The sequence below is a fragment of the Gavialis gangeticus genome, unplaced genomic scaffold (genome assembly GCF_001723915.1).
Source record: "Gavialis gangeticus isolate Ggan-Ray unplaced genomic scaffold, GavGan_comp1, whole genome shotgun sequence".
In the NCBI taxonomy this organism is placed as follows: domain Eukaryota; kingdom Metazoa; phylum Chordata; order Crocodylia; family Gavialidae; genus Gavialis; species Gavialis gangeticus.
Window position 1 is genome coordinate 58,199,991 of NW_017728993.1, and position 18,661 is coordinate 58,218,651.

General features: G+C 46.2%; 1 protein-coding gene across 4 annotated transcripts in view; it reads right to left on the minus strand.

Moving 5' to 3' along the window:
- CACNA1E (calcium voltage-gated channel subunit alpha1 E) overlaps positions 1 to 18,661 on the minus strand; it is a 312,745-nt gene that overhangs the window by 115,341 nt on the left and 178,743 nt on the right. For 3 of the 4 annotated variants that reach the window (XM_019501772.1, XM_019501771.1, XM_019501770.1), the window contains 7 exons: positions 17,056 to 17,112; positions 12,467 to 13,072; positions 10,903 to 11,192; positions 9,075 to 9,237; positions 6,714 to 6,843; positions 4,636 to 4,695; positions 3,222 to 3,328 (listed from right to left, as the gene is read on the minus strand). In XM_019501772.1, coding sequence (XP_019357317.1) covers positions 3,222 to 3,328; positions 4,636 to 4,695; positions 6,714 to 6,843; positions 9,075 to 9,237; positions 10,903 to 11,192; positions 12,467 to 13,072; positions 17,056 to 17,112 — 1,413 coding nt within the window. The remainder of the gene's footprint in view (positions 1 to 3,221; positions 3,329 to 4,635; positions 4,696 to 6,713; positions 6,844 to 9,074; positions 9,238 to 10,902; positions 11,193 to 12,466; positions 13,073 to 17,055; positions 17,113 to 18,661) is intronic. The other variant, XM_019501773.1, reaches the window with a different exon arrangement.

Consider the following 18,661-nt stretch of genomic DNA (forward strand, 5'->3'; position numbering starts at 1 on the left):
TGGTTAGGGGGGATCAGCAGGCGCTGGGGGAGTCCCTGTTCCCCCGAGCGCCGCAAGGAGTGACCAGGAACAATGGTCACAAGCTGGCGGAGGGAAGGTTTAAGTTGGACATCAGGAGGCGCTACTTCACGGTCAGGGTGACTAGGGTCTGGAACCAGCTTCCAAGTGAGGTGGTGCAGACTCCTACCCTGGGGGTTTTTAAGAGGAGGTTGGATGACCACCTTACTGGGGTCGTTTGACCCCAGTACTCTTTCCTGCCATGGCAGGGGGTTGGACTAGATGATCTGCTCAGGTCCCTTCTGACCCTAGAAACTATGAAACTATGTATGTTTGCTACAAACATTCAGGAAGGCACATAGGCCTTCTTTGTGCGGGGTTTTTAAGTCTCTAAATCAATGGACAGAAAATTTCCCATTGAGAATTCAGCTGCCCCACAGTACCAAAGTACATATTCTTCCTCCTGGTAATGCCTGTATATGTAAAGGGGCCAGTTGCTAGTCGGTAAGGAAATGATGGGTATGTAAATCACTGCAGCAGATACTGGGCATCCTCTGGGTTGGTGGAAAGCAATGGGCATGCTGGTAGCAGTGTCAGACTGACTGCTCTGGAGAATAAAGTTCTGTTTAGCCCTAGGACAAGTGTGACCCAGCCAGCAACAATGCCAGCTTACATGTACTGCCCTGACAGTGCGCCTCTACACTGATCTAGAGAGACCACCTTTCAGGGCAAGAGAGCAGTTCAATCACCATAAGCCAACTCTTCCTTTTGAAATTGGCAACTTGCAGCCCAGTAAGTGCCAACTCTGGCAGTGCTTGTTATGAGATGGATACTTGCCCACTAGGAAGTGGGCCAACAGGTCATTCACTTACATCACATAAGACCACAAAGAGCTGTCATATGAAAAGAACTGTCCGTTCCTATTAGCCTGGGTTGAATTTGAAGGGCACTCTAAGCGAGAAAGACTGTAGTGTGCTTTGCCATTCAGCTGGCAGTTCCAGAATGATGTAAGATGCCAAAACCACAGCCTAAAAAATTCTCAAATGGGGATGGATTCAAACTTCATTGTGAATGAGAAACTAGAAGGTCTACCCTTTATTCCCAGCTGGTGCAGTGACTAGACAGCATCCCGTAGATGTGGCTGAGTCTCTAAATCACTTGGAGTATAACTAAGGAGTAAGAATTCTGTGACTACCAGCAGACTGCCTGCATGGGCACCTGGCAGCATTTCCACAAAACTGCACCAAGACACGTACTAGTGGATTGGTCTCAAATCCCCTCCCTCACTACCTAGTTGAGTTGTAAGGTCTGTGATCTCACTTGGCCAGATGCATAGCAAGCTGAATTCTCTAATGCTCTCCACGAAGAAAGAGTGGTTGCCTAATACATCAGAGAGTGAGTGAACAAGAGAGTGAGGGAGAGAGAACAAGAGCAAGTGAATGAGCAAGTGAGGGTGCTAGTGGGTGAGAGACATTGAGTGGGAGAGCAGAGAAGAATGAGTAGATATATGTTCAGGTGAGAGGGAGAAGTGATGCACAGAAAGGTGAGCAATGGATTACAGGGTATAATCCATCAAGTGACATTGGGCCTCAGGACATCAAAGCTCCCTGAGACCCCAACACAGTACCTGAGCTGCAGACAAACACAGGGCTTCAGTCTCCATGGATGTCAGTCCCTCCCCTTCCATCAACACTAAAGCCATCATCACGAGTTTCAAAGGCACAAAGAAAGAATGATAACATGACAAACCCATGACATTTTGGAACACGAAACTCTGTTCTCTGCTTCTTCCCTTCTCAGATGGTTCACATGTGCCAAGCAGTCACAAGTAAGTATAATTATTGCCCTGCCACAGCCTCCTCTGTTCTTATACCATGCCCATCACCATGGTACCTGAATACCTGTATCCCTCCCCCATCCCTTCTATGGGAGTATGGGACAGCCCCTCACTGAGGCAACACTGCACTTTCTGATCAATACAGGAATAGGAGGGAGGGGGTAAAAAATGAATCATAACTGCCTCATAGATAGTATCCTCAGACAAAAGGAAAAAACAGACCCCCATAGGCTGGCCACAGTACAATGAGCTAGCTCACCGCTGTTCTGAACCCCATCACCTGCACACAGAAGAAGTGGGGTAGAGACATCCTGGTGTTTTAGTGCCAAATGGGGGAAAACACAAGGGGTGTTTTTGTGCCAGTGCCCTTTGGAAACAACTTTCCTCACAACCCCCTACTCTGAAAGTTGAGGAAGATCCGGCATGGTAAGCATCTCTCCTAACTCCTGCTATGTAGAAAATGCCCATGCTAGGCTTTAAAGTTAAACCATTCCTCTCTTTTATCCTAGTCTAAAGTTGGACAGAAGGATTAGTGGGGGCCATAAGACCATGCCTTCTAATGGGACTGCTGACTGAGGTAACACCAAGTTGCAGCAAAACTTTCTGCCCCTTGGGATGAGCCATCACTGCAGCCTAATGCACCAATGCTCTTGATGTCATCATCAGTACAACAGGGGCCAGAGAAAGCAAGGAGCCAAAGGATTATATCAGCCACTGCTGCGGAGTTTTAATGAGGACAACAGGCCTGCAGCATACTCCAGACCCTCAGGATATCCTCAGGGAAATACACCCCTCTTGAAGGAGTGTGAGAGTAATTGGTCAGTTGATGTCAGTTCTGCTGCTGAGTCAGTGTTCACTGGCCAGTCTCAGCTCTGGCTTATACACTGAGAATATGGTAAGTGTTGCTGGCATCACTTCTGTCCACTCTTCGTATAAATAGTAGGAAACTACTTAATTCTTACCCCACCCTGCTCCCCGCTCATCTTGGTCCAGTGTCTCCACCAACAGTTCTCCTATATTTAAATAGCACAGTCACTTTCCTTTCCTTCCCAACTGTCCAGTTCTCACCAGTTAAATGTTTGGAAACATGGAGAAGCAAGTCTGACAGTTTCTAGATACTGGCTTGGCCTAGAGGTAGCCAGCAGATCTGTTTCTAGGTGCTCAGAGCTGTGTTGGTAAGACTCTGGAGCATGATCATGAACTGCCAAGGGGAGCAGGAGATATTCAGAGTGTGAAGAGTAAAGAATGAGAGGGTTCCAAAGAAAACTGGGTTCTGAAAGTCACAGCTCATGGGTGCCTCTCACCACCAACATAACCTTGCCCTGTCTCGAGCAGCTCTGTATGTGCCCTTGGGAAGGCAAAGTAAAAATAGAAGGTAGTCACTTACGCCAAGGCGAAAGCCACCAAAGCCCCCACCACCACGATGAAGTCCAGGATGTTCCAGAGGTCTCGGAAATAGGAGCCATCCTGCAGGATCAAGCCCTGATCTATCATCTGCAAGAAAGAGGTTATAACACAGACAGTGAATGACTCAAGTAGAAACAGTTCCCCCTCCAGGGCTTGGTTGGCAGATGTGCTCAGGATTTGTCTGTCCCTGGAGTATGGGTGACCAAACCCTGGGCTCAACCAACTGAAAATGTCAAGGGACTGCCATGGAGACGAGCACTCTTAGGTCTGCTTAACTGCCTGGAGCTAGGAACCTGCATAAGTGACCAACAGTCCAAGTGATATCAAAGTGAGCCACATAATCTCCATGACTATTGCTCTCAATGGGAGCTCAGCACACCTGAAAGTCAGGCTTATTTGGTTGTTTGAGTGTGGATCAAGCTGCCTAATTTTAGGCACATGAGTGGGAAAGACGTGGCCCTTATAGCTTAAGCAATGTCTCATGGACCAAGCTCAGAATTTTAGAGGTGGCGGGTACTGCTCGGATACAACTGTGTTGGGGGAGGAGGGAAGAGTGAAGGAGGTTCCATAAAAAGGGTTCTTTAAATCCAAATTTAAGACAAAACTAAAATCAAGCTGCTATGTCACATTTTGTTCCATGAGATGCTTAAAACATTCTCCACCCACAAGGAGGAAGTTGCAGCACTTGTCACTGTCAACTGAAACTTTGCCAACAACTCTATTCCCCATTTCACCTAATCTTTCCAAGCTCACTCAGGGCATGTTCTATACCAGCATCCCTCCCAGCCCTGGGTTCACAGGCCAACCAAATAAGTCCCACCCATTTGCTCCCACTCGGGTCCACCAAAGAATAGTCATAAGGCAGAGTATGTGGCTTATAAGTGGTCCTATGTGGCTGGGACAGATCTGAGAGTCCCACCAGCCCTGATCTCAGGCAGTCTCAAGACAAGTTTTTTGTGCTCCTGAGTAGAAATGAATGTACAGGGTTTATTTTGCTAGTGATGGCCCCAAGCTTGCTCAGAGCAAAGCTGTGCTTTTTGAGAATGTCCCCTCTCCTCTCTCTTTCAAAGACACTACACACCCTGGAGTTCAACACCCTATCAAGTGATAAAGCAAGCCCAGGAATGGATGCTGTTGGCACTTTCTTTCTGGCACATTCATTCTACCAAATGAATTGAACAGCTGGAACAATGGCCGGTGGGACAATCAGAGTAGATTCTTCACTAACCAGCAGGAAGAAGCACTGTGGAAAAAGCTTTAAAAATGGCCTTTTCACTTGTTACCCATTGGGAAAGCACTGTACACTGTTTGCTGCCTTCTCTCCACCCTCCACTATTGCACACAAATATACACATGCACAAGCCTACAGGAATCCCATGAAGGGAGTTTCTTACCTTTATAACCATCTCAAAGGTGAAGACACCAGTGAAAACATAGTCAAAATACCTCAGGACCTGCACAAAAGAAGCAGAAGAAAAGGGCTTTATCTAATGTGTCCAACTGGTGCCTGCTCACACACTTGCATGCATGATGTTGGGTTCACTCACCCAGACAAACTCCCTGTTAAAAACTCACACTAACTCTTACTATACAAAAGCCCAGATTAAGGGCCCAATTCTCATTGTGGAACTAAGCTAGGAAAGATCCTATTATGAATAGCTCTTGGACAACCAGAGGCTCAGTACACTGAGGATCTGGAAGAGCTATAGGCCCCTCTACAGAGATGTACAGTGGTGACCCCAAACTCTCACCCTTGCTTAAGTTAAGCCCTATCTACACCTTTCTGAGCTACTATAGCTCCCACAAGGCCTAACAAATTACTGTCTTTGGGGATGGAAATCCCTCTGTATGAGCGAGGTTGAGAATGACTTTCAGTAGTCTTGGTAAAAGCAAACACTAGATTTGATTTTTAAGTAAGGCCAACAAGAAAGAAATGGAAATGCTCTCTGCCCTGAAGTGCAATAAGAAACAGGTTCACACTCATCCTTTGCTCTCTACTCTCCCTTCCCCCTAGTTCTAACCCTTTCTCCCTTTCACTCACACACTTCACCTGGCTCTCATTAACCTTCCCTCACTTCCTGCTTCCTCATTTCTCGCCTTCCCAAGGTGCTTTGTCTGCTGCTAGCACAGTAGTTAATTCAGACACCTTCCTGCTCTCTCCAGCCTTCTGTCTCTCTTCCCAGCTGCTGATCTGCTAAGAGTAGGTGAAATTCATGCTGAATAGAGAGCTAGTACGAAGCTAGTGCACTACATATGTGTAACTTAGCCCTGAAAGCCAGGTTTAGGATTGTCTGGACTTTGGCTACTCCTATACCAGGCAGAATGGCAACCAAAGAGTACAAACCTAGAGAGGAGAAGCTCTAACTACCATGGCAAGGGTATACCCATTACTCTAGTTATGGTACAGCTTTTCCTTCCTTGGGCTACACTGATTGGTGACTGACCAGCCTACCCAAGCTGAAGCTAAAACTAAAGCCAGCTTTCTGATACAGCTTCTTTGTGCAGTGTTTTCCTCTTCTAAGGATTTGCCTGCTCAGTTTGCTAAATCCATCTTCTGATTCTACTATGAGGCACACATGGAGAGAGAACATAGGGCTGATTATATCTGTACTCTTCTTAAAGGAAAAACAGGGCATGAGGCAGGAGAGTGACTGGCATTTCCATCCTCTGATCAAACTGGTTGATCTTGGATGATGCTTAGATACAGGTCAGATCAGCTTAATAGATCATCTGTAAGGGACTGACTTTGTGAACATACAACATTTGTACAAATTCATTTTGGCTACATTTTCCTACTGGACAGTTGATCCTGAGATTCAATTTTGCCTTGGACAAATCAATGCAAAAACACATTCAGCTGAGTAACAGGAGACAGGAGAGGGAGAACCATATCCAACACTCCCACCCAATGCCATCCTGCTCCATCTCTTTGGAACACTACCAGCTCATCCTGTCCCTGTGACCATAGGCTGAAGTCTCCCTTACCCATTTTCATTCCCTCCCGTAGGACTTTAGGGCAACCACTGGCTGAGACATCATCATCTCCCACTGGACACATGTCTGACCCTTGGCGCTGTCATACCCTTCCCTTTACTTTGTTCTTCCCATTCTTAGTTCAGCCACAGCTTCCCTCACAGTTCATTCTGTTGTCCCAATACCTATTTCTAGTCTTCTAATACCTCTCACTACATATATCTACACATTTAGCAAGATTAGAAATAATATTTGGGCATCTGGTTGGGCATCTGGTTAATAGCTCTGAGCATGAAGCTGAGTCAAGAGTATCATGCAGGCGGGCATGAGAGGATTCTGGGACAAAGCTCCCATTAGCTGTCTGCTACAACACTTCCAAGGAGCTAAAAGAAATTTAGAGAGTGCAACTGCTCTTCCTCCTCTGCTCTCTTGTCAACTGAGGAACTGGGGCACATTGGGCAAGGGAAAGGGGGAAAACAGCAAGAGAAGTCACAGTCACTTTATTCCTGTCAGAGTTGGTCAGGACGGGGTCTTCGGCTGCCAATGCAATGCTGCTAGCTGCAATCACCAGGAGGATGCACATCTCAAAGTAGCGCAGGTTCACAATGTAATGACAGGCTCTTCGCACACTATGGGAGAAATGATAGGGAGAAATCACTGCATGTGCATACATGAACACACCTTGCACACACACATGTGCATGCACACTTTAGATAAGATTACAGACAGAAAAAAGGCTTTAAAAACGCCTAGCACTCAAAAGGCAGGAGGTGCCAGATTTCAGATGGCTCATGCATCCTTCCCTTGTGCGCTCACCCTGGGCACCTAATGAAGCTGGGAAAATAAAAAAGTGGCAACTTAATTTAAGATCTAACTGCACATGCACATGAATGGAGCACTTCTGTTCACTGTGGGAGCTGTGCCATGGAGGAAGGGAGTTATACTGAGTTTTTACACCTCACAGAACTGAACTTCACCTGAACATGACTCCAGGCCTACCAAGGATGAGGCTCTTCATGCATGTCATGTTCCTATGGTCCTATGATCAGATGGGTATCTGAGGGAAGGGAAGGGAAGGGAAGGGAAGGAGGGAGCTTAAGTCAGCATTGGCCACTCTGGAGCAGAAGAAGCAGCTGGAAGTACAGAAAGTAGGTTCTTAGCAAACAAGGGAGCCCAATGTTGGTTCAGGATTCCCTGCCAACCTGCTCATTTCTCTTAACCCCTTTCCCACCCTACCCAAGTACATAGCCTCTCCTTCCCATGCACACAGCTCCCTTGGCACCCCCCATAAACACAGATGTTGTCAGCTTTTGTGTTTTTATTGCAAGTCGCAGGATAATCACAATTTCTGATACACCCACCTCCTGGAGTCACATGAATACAGAAGGAATTTTCTTTTTGTATAGGGGGGAGGGGGGGAGGATGAGAACCTGGAAAATGTGGCCCCCAAAGGCTCAAACACCAAAAGGCAAAAGCAAAGGCATAAACCTACTTGTTTATACTGGTGGAGTTCTGGCCAATGTCCCAGGTCCAGAGATCCTGACTTGTGGCATTGGAGTGCTTGGGGTTAACAATATTAAACACACCACCAGGACCTCCAAGCACTTCCTCCAGCTCTGTTCTCCACCTCCCAGCAACTCTGTCAGAATATATGCTGCCTGTACTTGAGGTTAAAGTCTGAGCAGTCTCTCACTCCCATTCCTTTTTCCTTGCAATCTTTCTCCTTCCATTCATTCACCCTGCACCATACATCCCACACCCAACAGTCCTTACTACTTCCCTTCTCTCCATTCTGCACTCATGGTAGAAGTTAAGAGGAGAAGGTGGCAGTGGGAAGAGGAAGAAGAGGAGGGTCATGCAAGGAGAAAGTCACAATGCTATGGAGGATGGGCAGGCTTAGTAGGGAGGGAGTAGGGGGAGAAAGTGAGACAAAAGGACAGAGAGCTGGAGATATATTCAGGGGCTTTGTACTTGAGCAGCTCCTCATGGTGCACACACAAAAAGAAGTGGGAGGAAGCACTAGCCTGGGGGTCGGAGTGGGACAGGAAGGGTCTCTCCCACTGCCTGCTGCTTGGATATATGACGAATGAATTCCCCTACTCCTCTTAACATATAGTGCTTCTACCTCCCACAGCCCCTAGAAGCCATGCAGCCCACAAAGACCCATGTGGATCTACAAAGTCCCTCAGAGTTGCATTCCCCTGGAACAAAACAAATCAGTCACCTGCCCTGGGCACCTAGTTACAGTTTGGGGCTTAATCATTTCCAGTGAAGTTGAAGTCTATGAAATATTCTGGCAAGCAGTTCTAGTTCCCAGAGGTCCCCAGGGCATCTTTGCTAGTTGTCAGGGGGCTGTGCTGCAGAACACGAGTCTGATGTCAGGTGGGGCAACAGACTCTGTAAACTCACAAGTGCAGGCTTTTGGTGTTTTGTCTAAATCTAACACATTCCCAACCATAATGTTTCCTGCCTTGTATAGCTAGAATGGATTTACCCTACCTAAAATTTGGGGAGGGTGCCAGGGTTAGCAGACTTGCTTGTGGGAGATTTCAAGGGTGCAAGCTGTGGGCCGCAGATTTACTTCTTACCTAAGAAGACAGCAGTGCTCCCTCATACCATTCCGGGGCCCTGGAAGGGTACTGCATTCAGATCCAACACCAGCTCCTGCAGAAGTGAAGGAGCCCCAGCTACTCCTGGTAGCCTCCCAGCCAAATATGGGCCCACCTCAGCTCTGCTTGTTCCATGGGATCTAACAGGACTATTGCTTGAGATGCAAAACCCTTACAAGGTGCAGCCCTGTCTTACCCTTTCCAACTCAATGGCATGGCTACTACAGGACAAAGACCAAAGAGTGTCTCACGGGTTAGTTGTGCTGAAGATGAACATGGAGCTGTGAGGCACCATTGCTTTGCCCGTCTCTGAGCTTTTCTCCTTTTTCCGTTTCTTCTTTTCCGCCTCCTCCTCATCCTCTTTTGTCTCTGCCTCCTTCAAGGGGCTGGCTTCTCCATCTGTCTTGTTGCTAACTGAAAAAGAAACCAACTCTTACTGACCAGGCAGGCTAACACTGCTACATGATACGCTTGTCAAGGAGACTAGAGGGTGGTGGAATTGCATTGGTTAGTCTGCAGAGCTAAGTGGTGAGTATCCATGGAGAACAGGCAATCATCGATGGCTTCTCTGCCTTGAATCCCTCCCAAAATTAGCTCCTTTGCATGAGAATACTGCAGTCTGGAGCAGTTGTTGAAGCCTTGCACTCCTCAGCCATTTGTAAGGCTGCTGCAATGCAAATGCAACAAAAATGAATTATGAACATTACTTAGCAGCCTAAGGATGTCATTTCTATGTGGAGAGAGAATACAAACTACAAGACTTCTGTGCTACATTCCTACCACCAAGTTCTGCTGTTAGGAAAAAGAAGTACAAAAGGAAAGACACAAACTGACAGGAAGAGACAGACAAAAGGGACTTTAATGAGGCAAAATTTTTGTGGTGCTGTTTAATTAATGCCACAATTTAAAAACTTTCATCTTCAAGATGAGAAGAAATGTTCCCTTTGTCTTTAAGGTTTGACTGACAGGGAATCACGTTGCTTTAGAAAAAGTTTATTCTAGTGTTTTGTGCAGGCCTTGGCAGGAATCAAGGAGATGGAAAGTTGGGGAGGGGAGGGGGAGCGAAGGAAGAGAAGGAAAAGAGATGGTAAATGGGAGAGCAGATGGATGCAGGGAGATGGAAACAGAAGGAGAAAGAAGAAGCCACGGGGGAAAATGGAAGAGATGGCTGGAAGGAATAACTGAAAGAGAGAAAAATACAAGGTGAGGCTACTGTGTAACTAAATAAGAGAGTGGACAGCCATGCATGTGAGACATACCTATACAGCGCAAACTGGGGGATAAACCTCAGATACCTGGCCAAAAAAGTGGCAGCACTTTCCTATGCTCAAGGGCATTATACCTCAAATTCTCTATGCCTGGTGGCACAGTCATGGGTTTATTTCTAGCACAGCTGCCACTCAGAGTTCCCCTGGTTGGATGATGGGCTTAGGGAATCCTCATGCATTTTCACTGCTATTGGGAAGAAGGCCTTGAATGCACTGAGCGTCTCCCTGATAGGTGCGACTATACTAATGCAAACCTTTTGAGTAGGCAGGAAAAGTTGCTCTAAGCCAGGTTTTGTTCCAGTGTGATTTTCCTCAGTTTGAAACCACCCTGAACCAAATCCCAGCCTAAAACACTTTGGCAGTGTGCACTTGGTCGTTAGTGCAGCTGCACTGGGGAGGAGAAGGGGGAAGGGGGGACCATCAGTGGCAGTCCCCAGTGCAAAGTCTAATTCAAAACCAAGAGACGTGTGCAGGCAGAAGGAGAGCTGTAAGCAATATGATCCTGGGTTGCAACAGACAACCATCCCGCATAAAACCACAGAAAAAAACCACCCTTGTGGGTCCACATTAGTACCCTCAGTGCCACCCACCACATGTGGAAGCAACTGGTTTGTAGTCCAAAGTCTCAGCAAAGCAACATGAAGGTGTACAGAAGAGATGATCTTAGAATGTTTTTCACTAGACCTTGTGGTGTGGGGAACACATGAATGCCAAGGTGACCCTCTGGGGATTTCAAAGGATGCCTAGAATTATCAAGGGTCAGGAAGGAAGGAAAGAAACAGGCAAGGAACATAAAGAGATGGGTCCTCACTCTGTACCACAGTGGAGTCTTGGACATCGATCATGATGGTGGTGCTCTCAGTGGCTTTCTCAGTATTGGCTGTGATGGAGGAGAGGTCTGGTTCACTCCTGCTGATGGCTCTGCTCATCTCCATCTGGAGGCTGCCCAGGAGGGCTTGGTCACTGGTATCCAGGCCGCTGCAGTCCTGATCAATCAGGCTTACATTATTCCCCTGGTTGAGCTCATGAGGGACTTTAGGTGGACTCCTGTCTTTGGTGGCCCCAGGGACCTCAGCCTCGCTGGCTGGGATTCCATTGGTTCTACAGGCAGAACAGAGAAAAGGAGGGGCAAAGAGAAGCAGAGAAAGGGTAAGAGGAGTACCACAGATAGGGACAGGAAAGAGAAGTGAGAAAAAAGGGGGAGGGGAGAAGAAAAGAAGAAAGAGGGGGAAAATGAAGGTTGGAGGGTAAAGATAAAGGGGATAAGGGGCAGAGAGAGAGAGAAAGAGAGAGAGAAAGCCATGTGTTCTTTTGGAATGATCATTCTTGAAATCTTGTGAAGACACTGGCTAGAAACAGAGAAAGCTACATACATCTATCTCCAAAAAACGCAGCCCCTTTATCTTAAGCAACTGGTTTCAAGTATCTTGAAATCTATAGTGCTTTTTGCCTGATCTCCAAGTGCTTTACTGTCCTATGGTTGACCTCTCCTGTACAGCAAGGATATAGCCCTGATATCCCATGCCAACTTCAGAAGACCAGAACAGCTGGAATTGCAACAAAGTGCTGGGGTTCGGTAGAGGGACCTTCCCATCTTGAGAAAAACTCTGCTCCTGAGGACAGCTAGCTTTGCCTGGGAATAGCCCTGAAAGAAATGATCTCTCTGTGGGATTTCCAGGTGGGGAGGAAGATATACTACAGGGGAAGCAAGTAAAGTACAGGTGAGAAACCTGAAAGACTTAATTAGTGCTAGTGCAGCAGCTTAACACAAACATCAGGTTCAGGTCAGACTCACTGGGGGGTGAAATGGGACAGGCAACCCCATTTGAATTTGTCTGAGCATGATCTGAAAATATCCCTTGTAAGCTAGAAAATACACACATGCCTGTCAGAGCTTTATTACCATGGAAGGAGACAGGGAGGTTTCATAGACCCATAGAAAGAAGTAGTACAGACCATCTCAGTCCCTTGTTCAGAAGCCAACAAACAGCATCCTACCCTACAGCAGAGAGAAATGCTACTGCATCACTGTGGTCAGTTCCTGAGGTAGAGCCCATGGTATTGCTCTGAGCAGCAGGTTCTGACCGGGGAGGGCAATAGTGACAAGGAGCAGGGGCAGAAAGGCTCTTCTGAACAGACTGGAGGGGAATACACTGAAGCAGCAAGAGTGGAACAAGCTGCAAGAGGCTGAATAAATGTAAGCAGGAAAGGGCTCGTGCCTGGAGAGGCAGCTATGTCTCCAGGGAGAGATTATTCCTCCTACATTTCCCCATTATATACAACTTCCATCTCACACCCTCCTGCTTCAGGTGAAGGGTTCTTTCTACATGAAGAAGAGTCTCAAATAAGAGCTGTAAACAACCTAATGCCTTTACCTTTTCAGCTCCTCGCCTGCCTGCTCCCCCTGACTCAAATTGTCCTCCTTTCTTCCTTCATTCCTCTTCTCCTGTCCCTCTGCAGGATTGGCATCCTCCAGGCCTGCATCTTGGCTGGTCGACTGGCTCTCCAGAGCCCCAGCTGGCTCCTTCCCCTCAGTCCGCACCCTCCGGTGCCGGCTGCGCCGCTGGCTCTGTCTTAGCCGGGCTCTGTCTTCAATCCCTGAACCTCCTCCTCCACTGCCATCTTGTTCAGTTGGATCACAGTTCCCATGACACGATTTCTGATGCCACTGGTCCCTTTCTCTCTTGGCTCGAGGGGATGGGCTCCTCTTGTCCTCACTGGCACTGAGGTTGGTGCCTGTGGTTGGCTGTTCCAGGCCTTCCACCTGTGGCTGCTCTGCCTTGCCTCCCTGTTCCTCCTCAGGCTTATCTGAGGCTACATTTTCACCTGGCTTTTTTCTCCTGAATATGCTGGCGTGAGGGTTGAGCAGTGGAGGTTCATCCTTGTTGATTCCCTCCTGGCTGGACATCTGCATGTGCCTGCGGAGCTGACTGGTACGCTGCTCCCACACTGACATGTGGTGTCGCCTCCTTCTTTCTCTCCTGGGAAAGGCAAACAAAGGAATTTGGTTCATCTGTGTCCTGTTAGGCATAGAGAGATGTGTGATGATACACAGAGCATGCACCTGAGTCAGTACAGCCCACAAAGAACAACACATTGGGCTCAATTCCCCACTGCCCTGCATGGTGAGCAGTCAATTTTACCTGGATATGGGATGCATGGATGGGGTGTACAATGCTACCCCTCTGACTTGGTAGCATTTCACAGCTGCTTCATGATGGCATAAGAATCTGCACAAGAGGCAAGGCAATGGGAAATTGGGCCTACTGGATGGTCTCAAAGACATGCAGATATAGCCTCCTCTGAGCAGGCCCCTGCACTCAGACATGGAGAACATAAGTTCACCTATATACACAAGTACAGGGACATGGGCCTACAGGCACCAAGAAGCCCACACAAGCAGATACACGAACACTTAACCACATGAGCCAGTGTTAACTAGCATGTGTGGGACAATACACACAAAAATAGGACCACCACAATTTCAGACCTATGCAAGCAAACACAGAAGTATCTGCAATTAAGTTCTTGGACAAACACACCCATGGCCACATAAACATGGGCTGTTGCATGCAAAAACATTAGCAGATGTGCACTACCACTAGTTACTTGTTCTGTTGATCTCATTTTGAGAGTCACAAGGCATCAACTGGCAGGGACTACACTCTTTTTCATGCTGCTTCATGCAAGGTTGGTGGCTAAGAAAGTAATCACCAACTCTTATTTGGCCCTGACTATGTCCCCAACTTTCCTTGTGCAACTGAGACATACCTGGCCTTGAGCTGCCCCAATTTTCCTCAGTTCAAAAGGGGCTGAGGGAAGGTTAGGGTTATGGGAAGCCAGATACAGAATGTGAATTAATTTACTGTGCATCCCACAGTAAAATGAAACTGGAACAATAATGTAGAGGTTGCCACTTCAGGTTTTGCATTTCTGCAGTCTGATCCCATATTTGTCTGGGCTGGTGTTAGTCACTGAGACTACAGCTAAGACTCCTTCAGCACCCTTCTAGCAGCATAATGGAGCCTTCAAGTGGGAGTGAATTGTATTTAAGCCCATCACAGCCTCTTCACACTTTCAAAATGGTGCTCTAGAGACTTAGTATACACAAGAATTAGTTCCTTATAAGGCCGAGGGACTCCAGTATCTAAACTGACAGCAATGTTGTGGACTTAGTACTGGATCTCACTCCTACTATTAGCCCCTTTTATGGGGTTGTCCCAGGTGTCTTTTGGCCCCAAAGAGCTGGATGGGAAGTGGATTATACCTTTGTCATGCTATGATAATTACCAGCTAGCACACACCGTTGTTCCCAGCAGGACAAAGGATTTATTTTACCAGACTGATGGACTTGATTGGATTTCAGAACTTGTTAAGAGAGAATAAGGGATAATAGTGTGTAGCCATGGCCTACCTTAGCAGTAGTTTAATAGGAAATGATTACTAAGTGTAGTCTCTCCCTACACACCTTCCTCACAGACCCACTGTGTTATCTAAGTGGCTTCTGAATCAGAGGTTAGAACCAGCAGTCATCATAGTCTCAGACTGAGTTAAGTGTTTCCTGCTGCCAGGATTTTTTCATCTACTTCATAGCATGTAGATCAGATGCAGACTGAAACCAACTGCCCCTATGGCAGCCAGCAGGACTCTGGAGAGGAGGAATGCAGTAGCTGCTCTCACTGAATCTCAGCCTGCTTCACTAAAAAAGATGCTAGAAGGGCTCTAATTGAGCCAATGTACCATAAGCCTTGTAAAAGCTAGCAGTGCAATTCTGGACCCACTCCGGGAAGGCAGCATGCCATCCTCCAAGCATCTACTCTTAGGACATGGAGCAGGAAATCATCATGTAATCTGGGTAGTTTTTCCAACCATGTACATGTCTCTAATCTCCAAGGTACAGTACCATCTGCAAACTTTAAGTTCCCTCACCTCCCTTGAGTCAGACTTTTTAACTATGTACTAGGGTCTCTCTGCATTGCACTCCAAGCTGTGAATGCAGTCTAGGCTCAAGATGCCCCAACTGGATTTAAATTAGCTAGCTCATGTACTGGGAGTAGTCTAATCACAGTATCTTACTGCCCAGAAGCTGAAAAACCTACCTGCGTATCTGGGCAAACTGGCCTACATGGAGTTTCATGCCACCATGGCTTAGACTGCTCATGATACTGGAACTAGCCTATCAAGTGCTTGCTCAGGTATGTCTACACTCTTTCTTGGGCTGCACTGCAGACATGCTGTCTTCTTGATAGTTGGCCTCCTCCCATTAGTGGCTGAAGACAGGTGCCTATGCTGACTCCTTTTAGCTCTGCTGGTAGCCTTGGAAGTCTCTACCAGTTTCCTTTGCAAACCTTTATTCATTGACTCCATTTTTCCAGATAAAGAGATCTGGAAAATACTGCTAGGCAGCTGCCCACCTACCCTCATGCAAGTCTATGGGGTTTTTTTGGTTTTGTTTTGGTTTGGTTTGGGTTTTTTTGGAGGGGGGGTGGTTTCTGGTCCTTCAGTGTATTTGGAAAGCCAATGGGAGAGAAAGGAAGTATGTTTGGGCAGCAGTGGCATTGACATGAAATGACAAAGAGGTAGAAGTCTTCGGCATCAGACCCAGACTGCTCAATCTCTTTAGTCTCTTCATGCTTAGCTAACCCAGGGGAGTAGATGAAAGTCCAGACAACACAGGTGATGGAGGTTGATAGGGGAAAGGGTATAACATCTGCCTCTTTTATTGAGATGGAGCTCTTAGTCAAAGGAAATTGCAACATGGAATTCTTCTTGGATTCTCACTGGTAGCAGCACAGGTAGTATGATGCATTCTCCCCACCAGTATCTATTTGAAAAAATGGCAAAATTTTATCTTATACATGCATCACATCCCAGCCACCTGCATGCCTCTCTCTGCCAGTGTAGACTATTACAATACATTGTATGTTGAGCCTAAACTTAAAAGTCAGACTGGAAACTGCAGCTGATTCAGAATCCAGATGCTTGGTCTCCTAGCTACAGAAGGAGTGTGTACACACATTCTCCAGAGTTGACACTGGCTTCCAGCTGCTTCTAGATGAAAAAGATATGGATTTTGTATTTTGATCTATGATGCGCTGTACTGCTACGAATTTTACTCCCTCTCTCTGCATCATGACACCAGCTAGGATCAGCTTCTATGCAGGGTTTCTAGGCCATAATGTCTGGAGGCAGGGGTTTCTGAGTGGAGGGCATTTAACTCTAGCTCTTGCCTCCCTCCTTGGTCTGACAGAGTCTAGCTGCTTCAGTGGAGAGGCTGTGCTGTAAGGGTCATCTGCTTTCTCAATTTCTTGGCAGGCATTGTGGGAAGAATTGTATCACAATTTTCAGCTAAGACCTCTCTTTTAGTAAGACGATTTGTACTCCGTTTCGATACGTTTTTGCAGATGCATTCAGAGGGTGGTTGCATTTTAACATACCCAATAAAACCTTGAAAATACACACAAACACACTTTAAAAAGACAGATGTACCCACATCTCGCCTACATACAGAAACACACATACAAACAAGCACACACATACAGTGCCAACACAGATACATGCACACAAACAGGCGCACCAGCTCACATATACAGTATTCACACACAAATACACAGCACAAACATACACGTACAAGTGCACACGCACACACACACATACACGCACGCACGCATAACAAAGGCACAAGAGAGCACACTGAACTTAGGCACGCACAAATTCAAAACATACACACGCACACACACAAGCAAACAGGGACACAGAAGAGCACACTTATTTTAGGCACACTCAACACACACAAGCATCCTCGCTCACAGTTGTGCTGAGGCAGAAACACACACACAATATGTGTGTGCAAATATACACTCAGATGTATGCTCTACAGATACATACAGTAGAACACACAAAAATACATGTAGTCACAGATGTCCATAGCCACGCACAACACACAACCATCTGGCACACATACAGTTGGCTGCTGCGTGGTTCCCACATCGACATGTGGTGTCTCCTCCTTCTGTCCCTTCTGAGAAAGAAAAATTAATGGGTTCAGTCCACCTTAACCTTGCAGGGACTCACATTCATACACACAGTCCCATGTACACGCATAGGCAGTAAAACACAATTCAGAAAGCCTGTACTCCCATACCTACACCAGGAATGCACCACCTGCATAATTATGTTCAAAGGGACAAGTTTTCACTTCACTGCTCAAACATCTATAAAGACATATAGAAATCATTCAGCAAATGCATCCCACAAACAAAAGAACACGTTCACCTGCAGGCAGACAGATTTGTATGTGGATATGTACACAACATGGTTGTAGGCATGCATCTAAGTGAGTAGGTGTTCCAACATAAGAGGCATATAATAACATCGTATATATACAGACACAGGTATGCACTGAAGTTTAAGTACAAAATACATGATTTTATATACAGTAAGGGTGCATCTACACTACAATCAGAGCTTTCATTACCCAGGGAGGCATACCAACACACCAGATTTTATCAAGCTACCACAGGTAACAATGGCAGTGCAGACACAGTGCCATGGCTTCAGTGTGGGCTGTGCAAGCCACCAAGGACTTTGCCTGTACTTATACCTTATAGGCCCCTTTAAACTGCTCTGACAGTGTAAAGGATTTCTAAAGTGGCTTTAAATGTCATTTATACCAGCATTAAGGGCAGTAATGACAATCAGACCTACAGGTTTACTGTACATGTATAGATTCTTATAATCAAACTAAAGGAGATATGAAAGAAATATGTACAAAAATGTACATATTCTGCCAATGCATATACAAATCATATATAGTGTATATATGGACAACATAAGCAAAAGACTATATGCATACGCTCATCATCAGGTATGATGATATCAGCCTGCTTTGTGATCATAAAACAAAGGTACAGAGCCAGGCAAAGAAATATTCACAGTCGCAGAGGCCCACATGGTGTCAAAATGACTAATATTCACACATATGCAAATCTCAATACAGATGGTTACGATTATATCTCAGCACAAATGCAGATGCGAACAGTGCATGCAAATGGATAACAATGGGACTATTCCTCTGTAAAGTGTAAAAAATATAACAGGTGTGTGCATTTAAACACATTCTGCACAACAGGCACCAACACACCACAACATGCATACAAATCCATCTATGTGGGAAGCACTCACATGCCAAACAACCAAATCCATCGGCATTAATACCCACACAGTATGCTTGTAAACTTGTCTATATGATAGGTGCCCATATAAAATACATTCTCAACTATCCACAAAGTGGATACCCACAGACCACATATATAAACCCATGCATATGACAGGTACCCACATACAAAACTACTGATGTCCAAACTCACTGCCCACTGGCAGATGGTCTTTCACACTTTCACCCTACATTCCAACATCTTTCTGCTCCTCCTTGGGGATATTTTCCTGATCAGAGTCTCCTACGAGCATGAAGGATGACGGAATAAGTAGGTCCAATGATCCAAATTTGGTATATCACAGGATTTTCAAATCTGAACTTTACACTTAATCTATTTTGGGAATGAACAGAA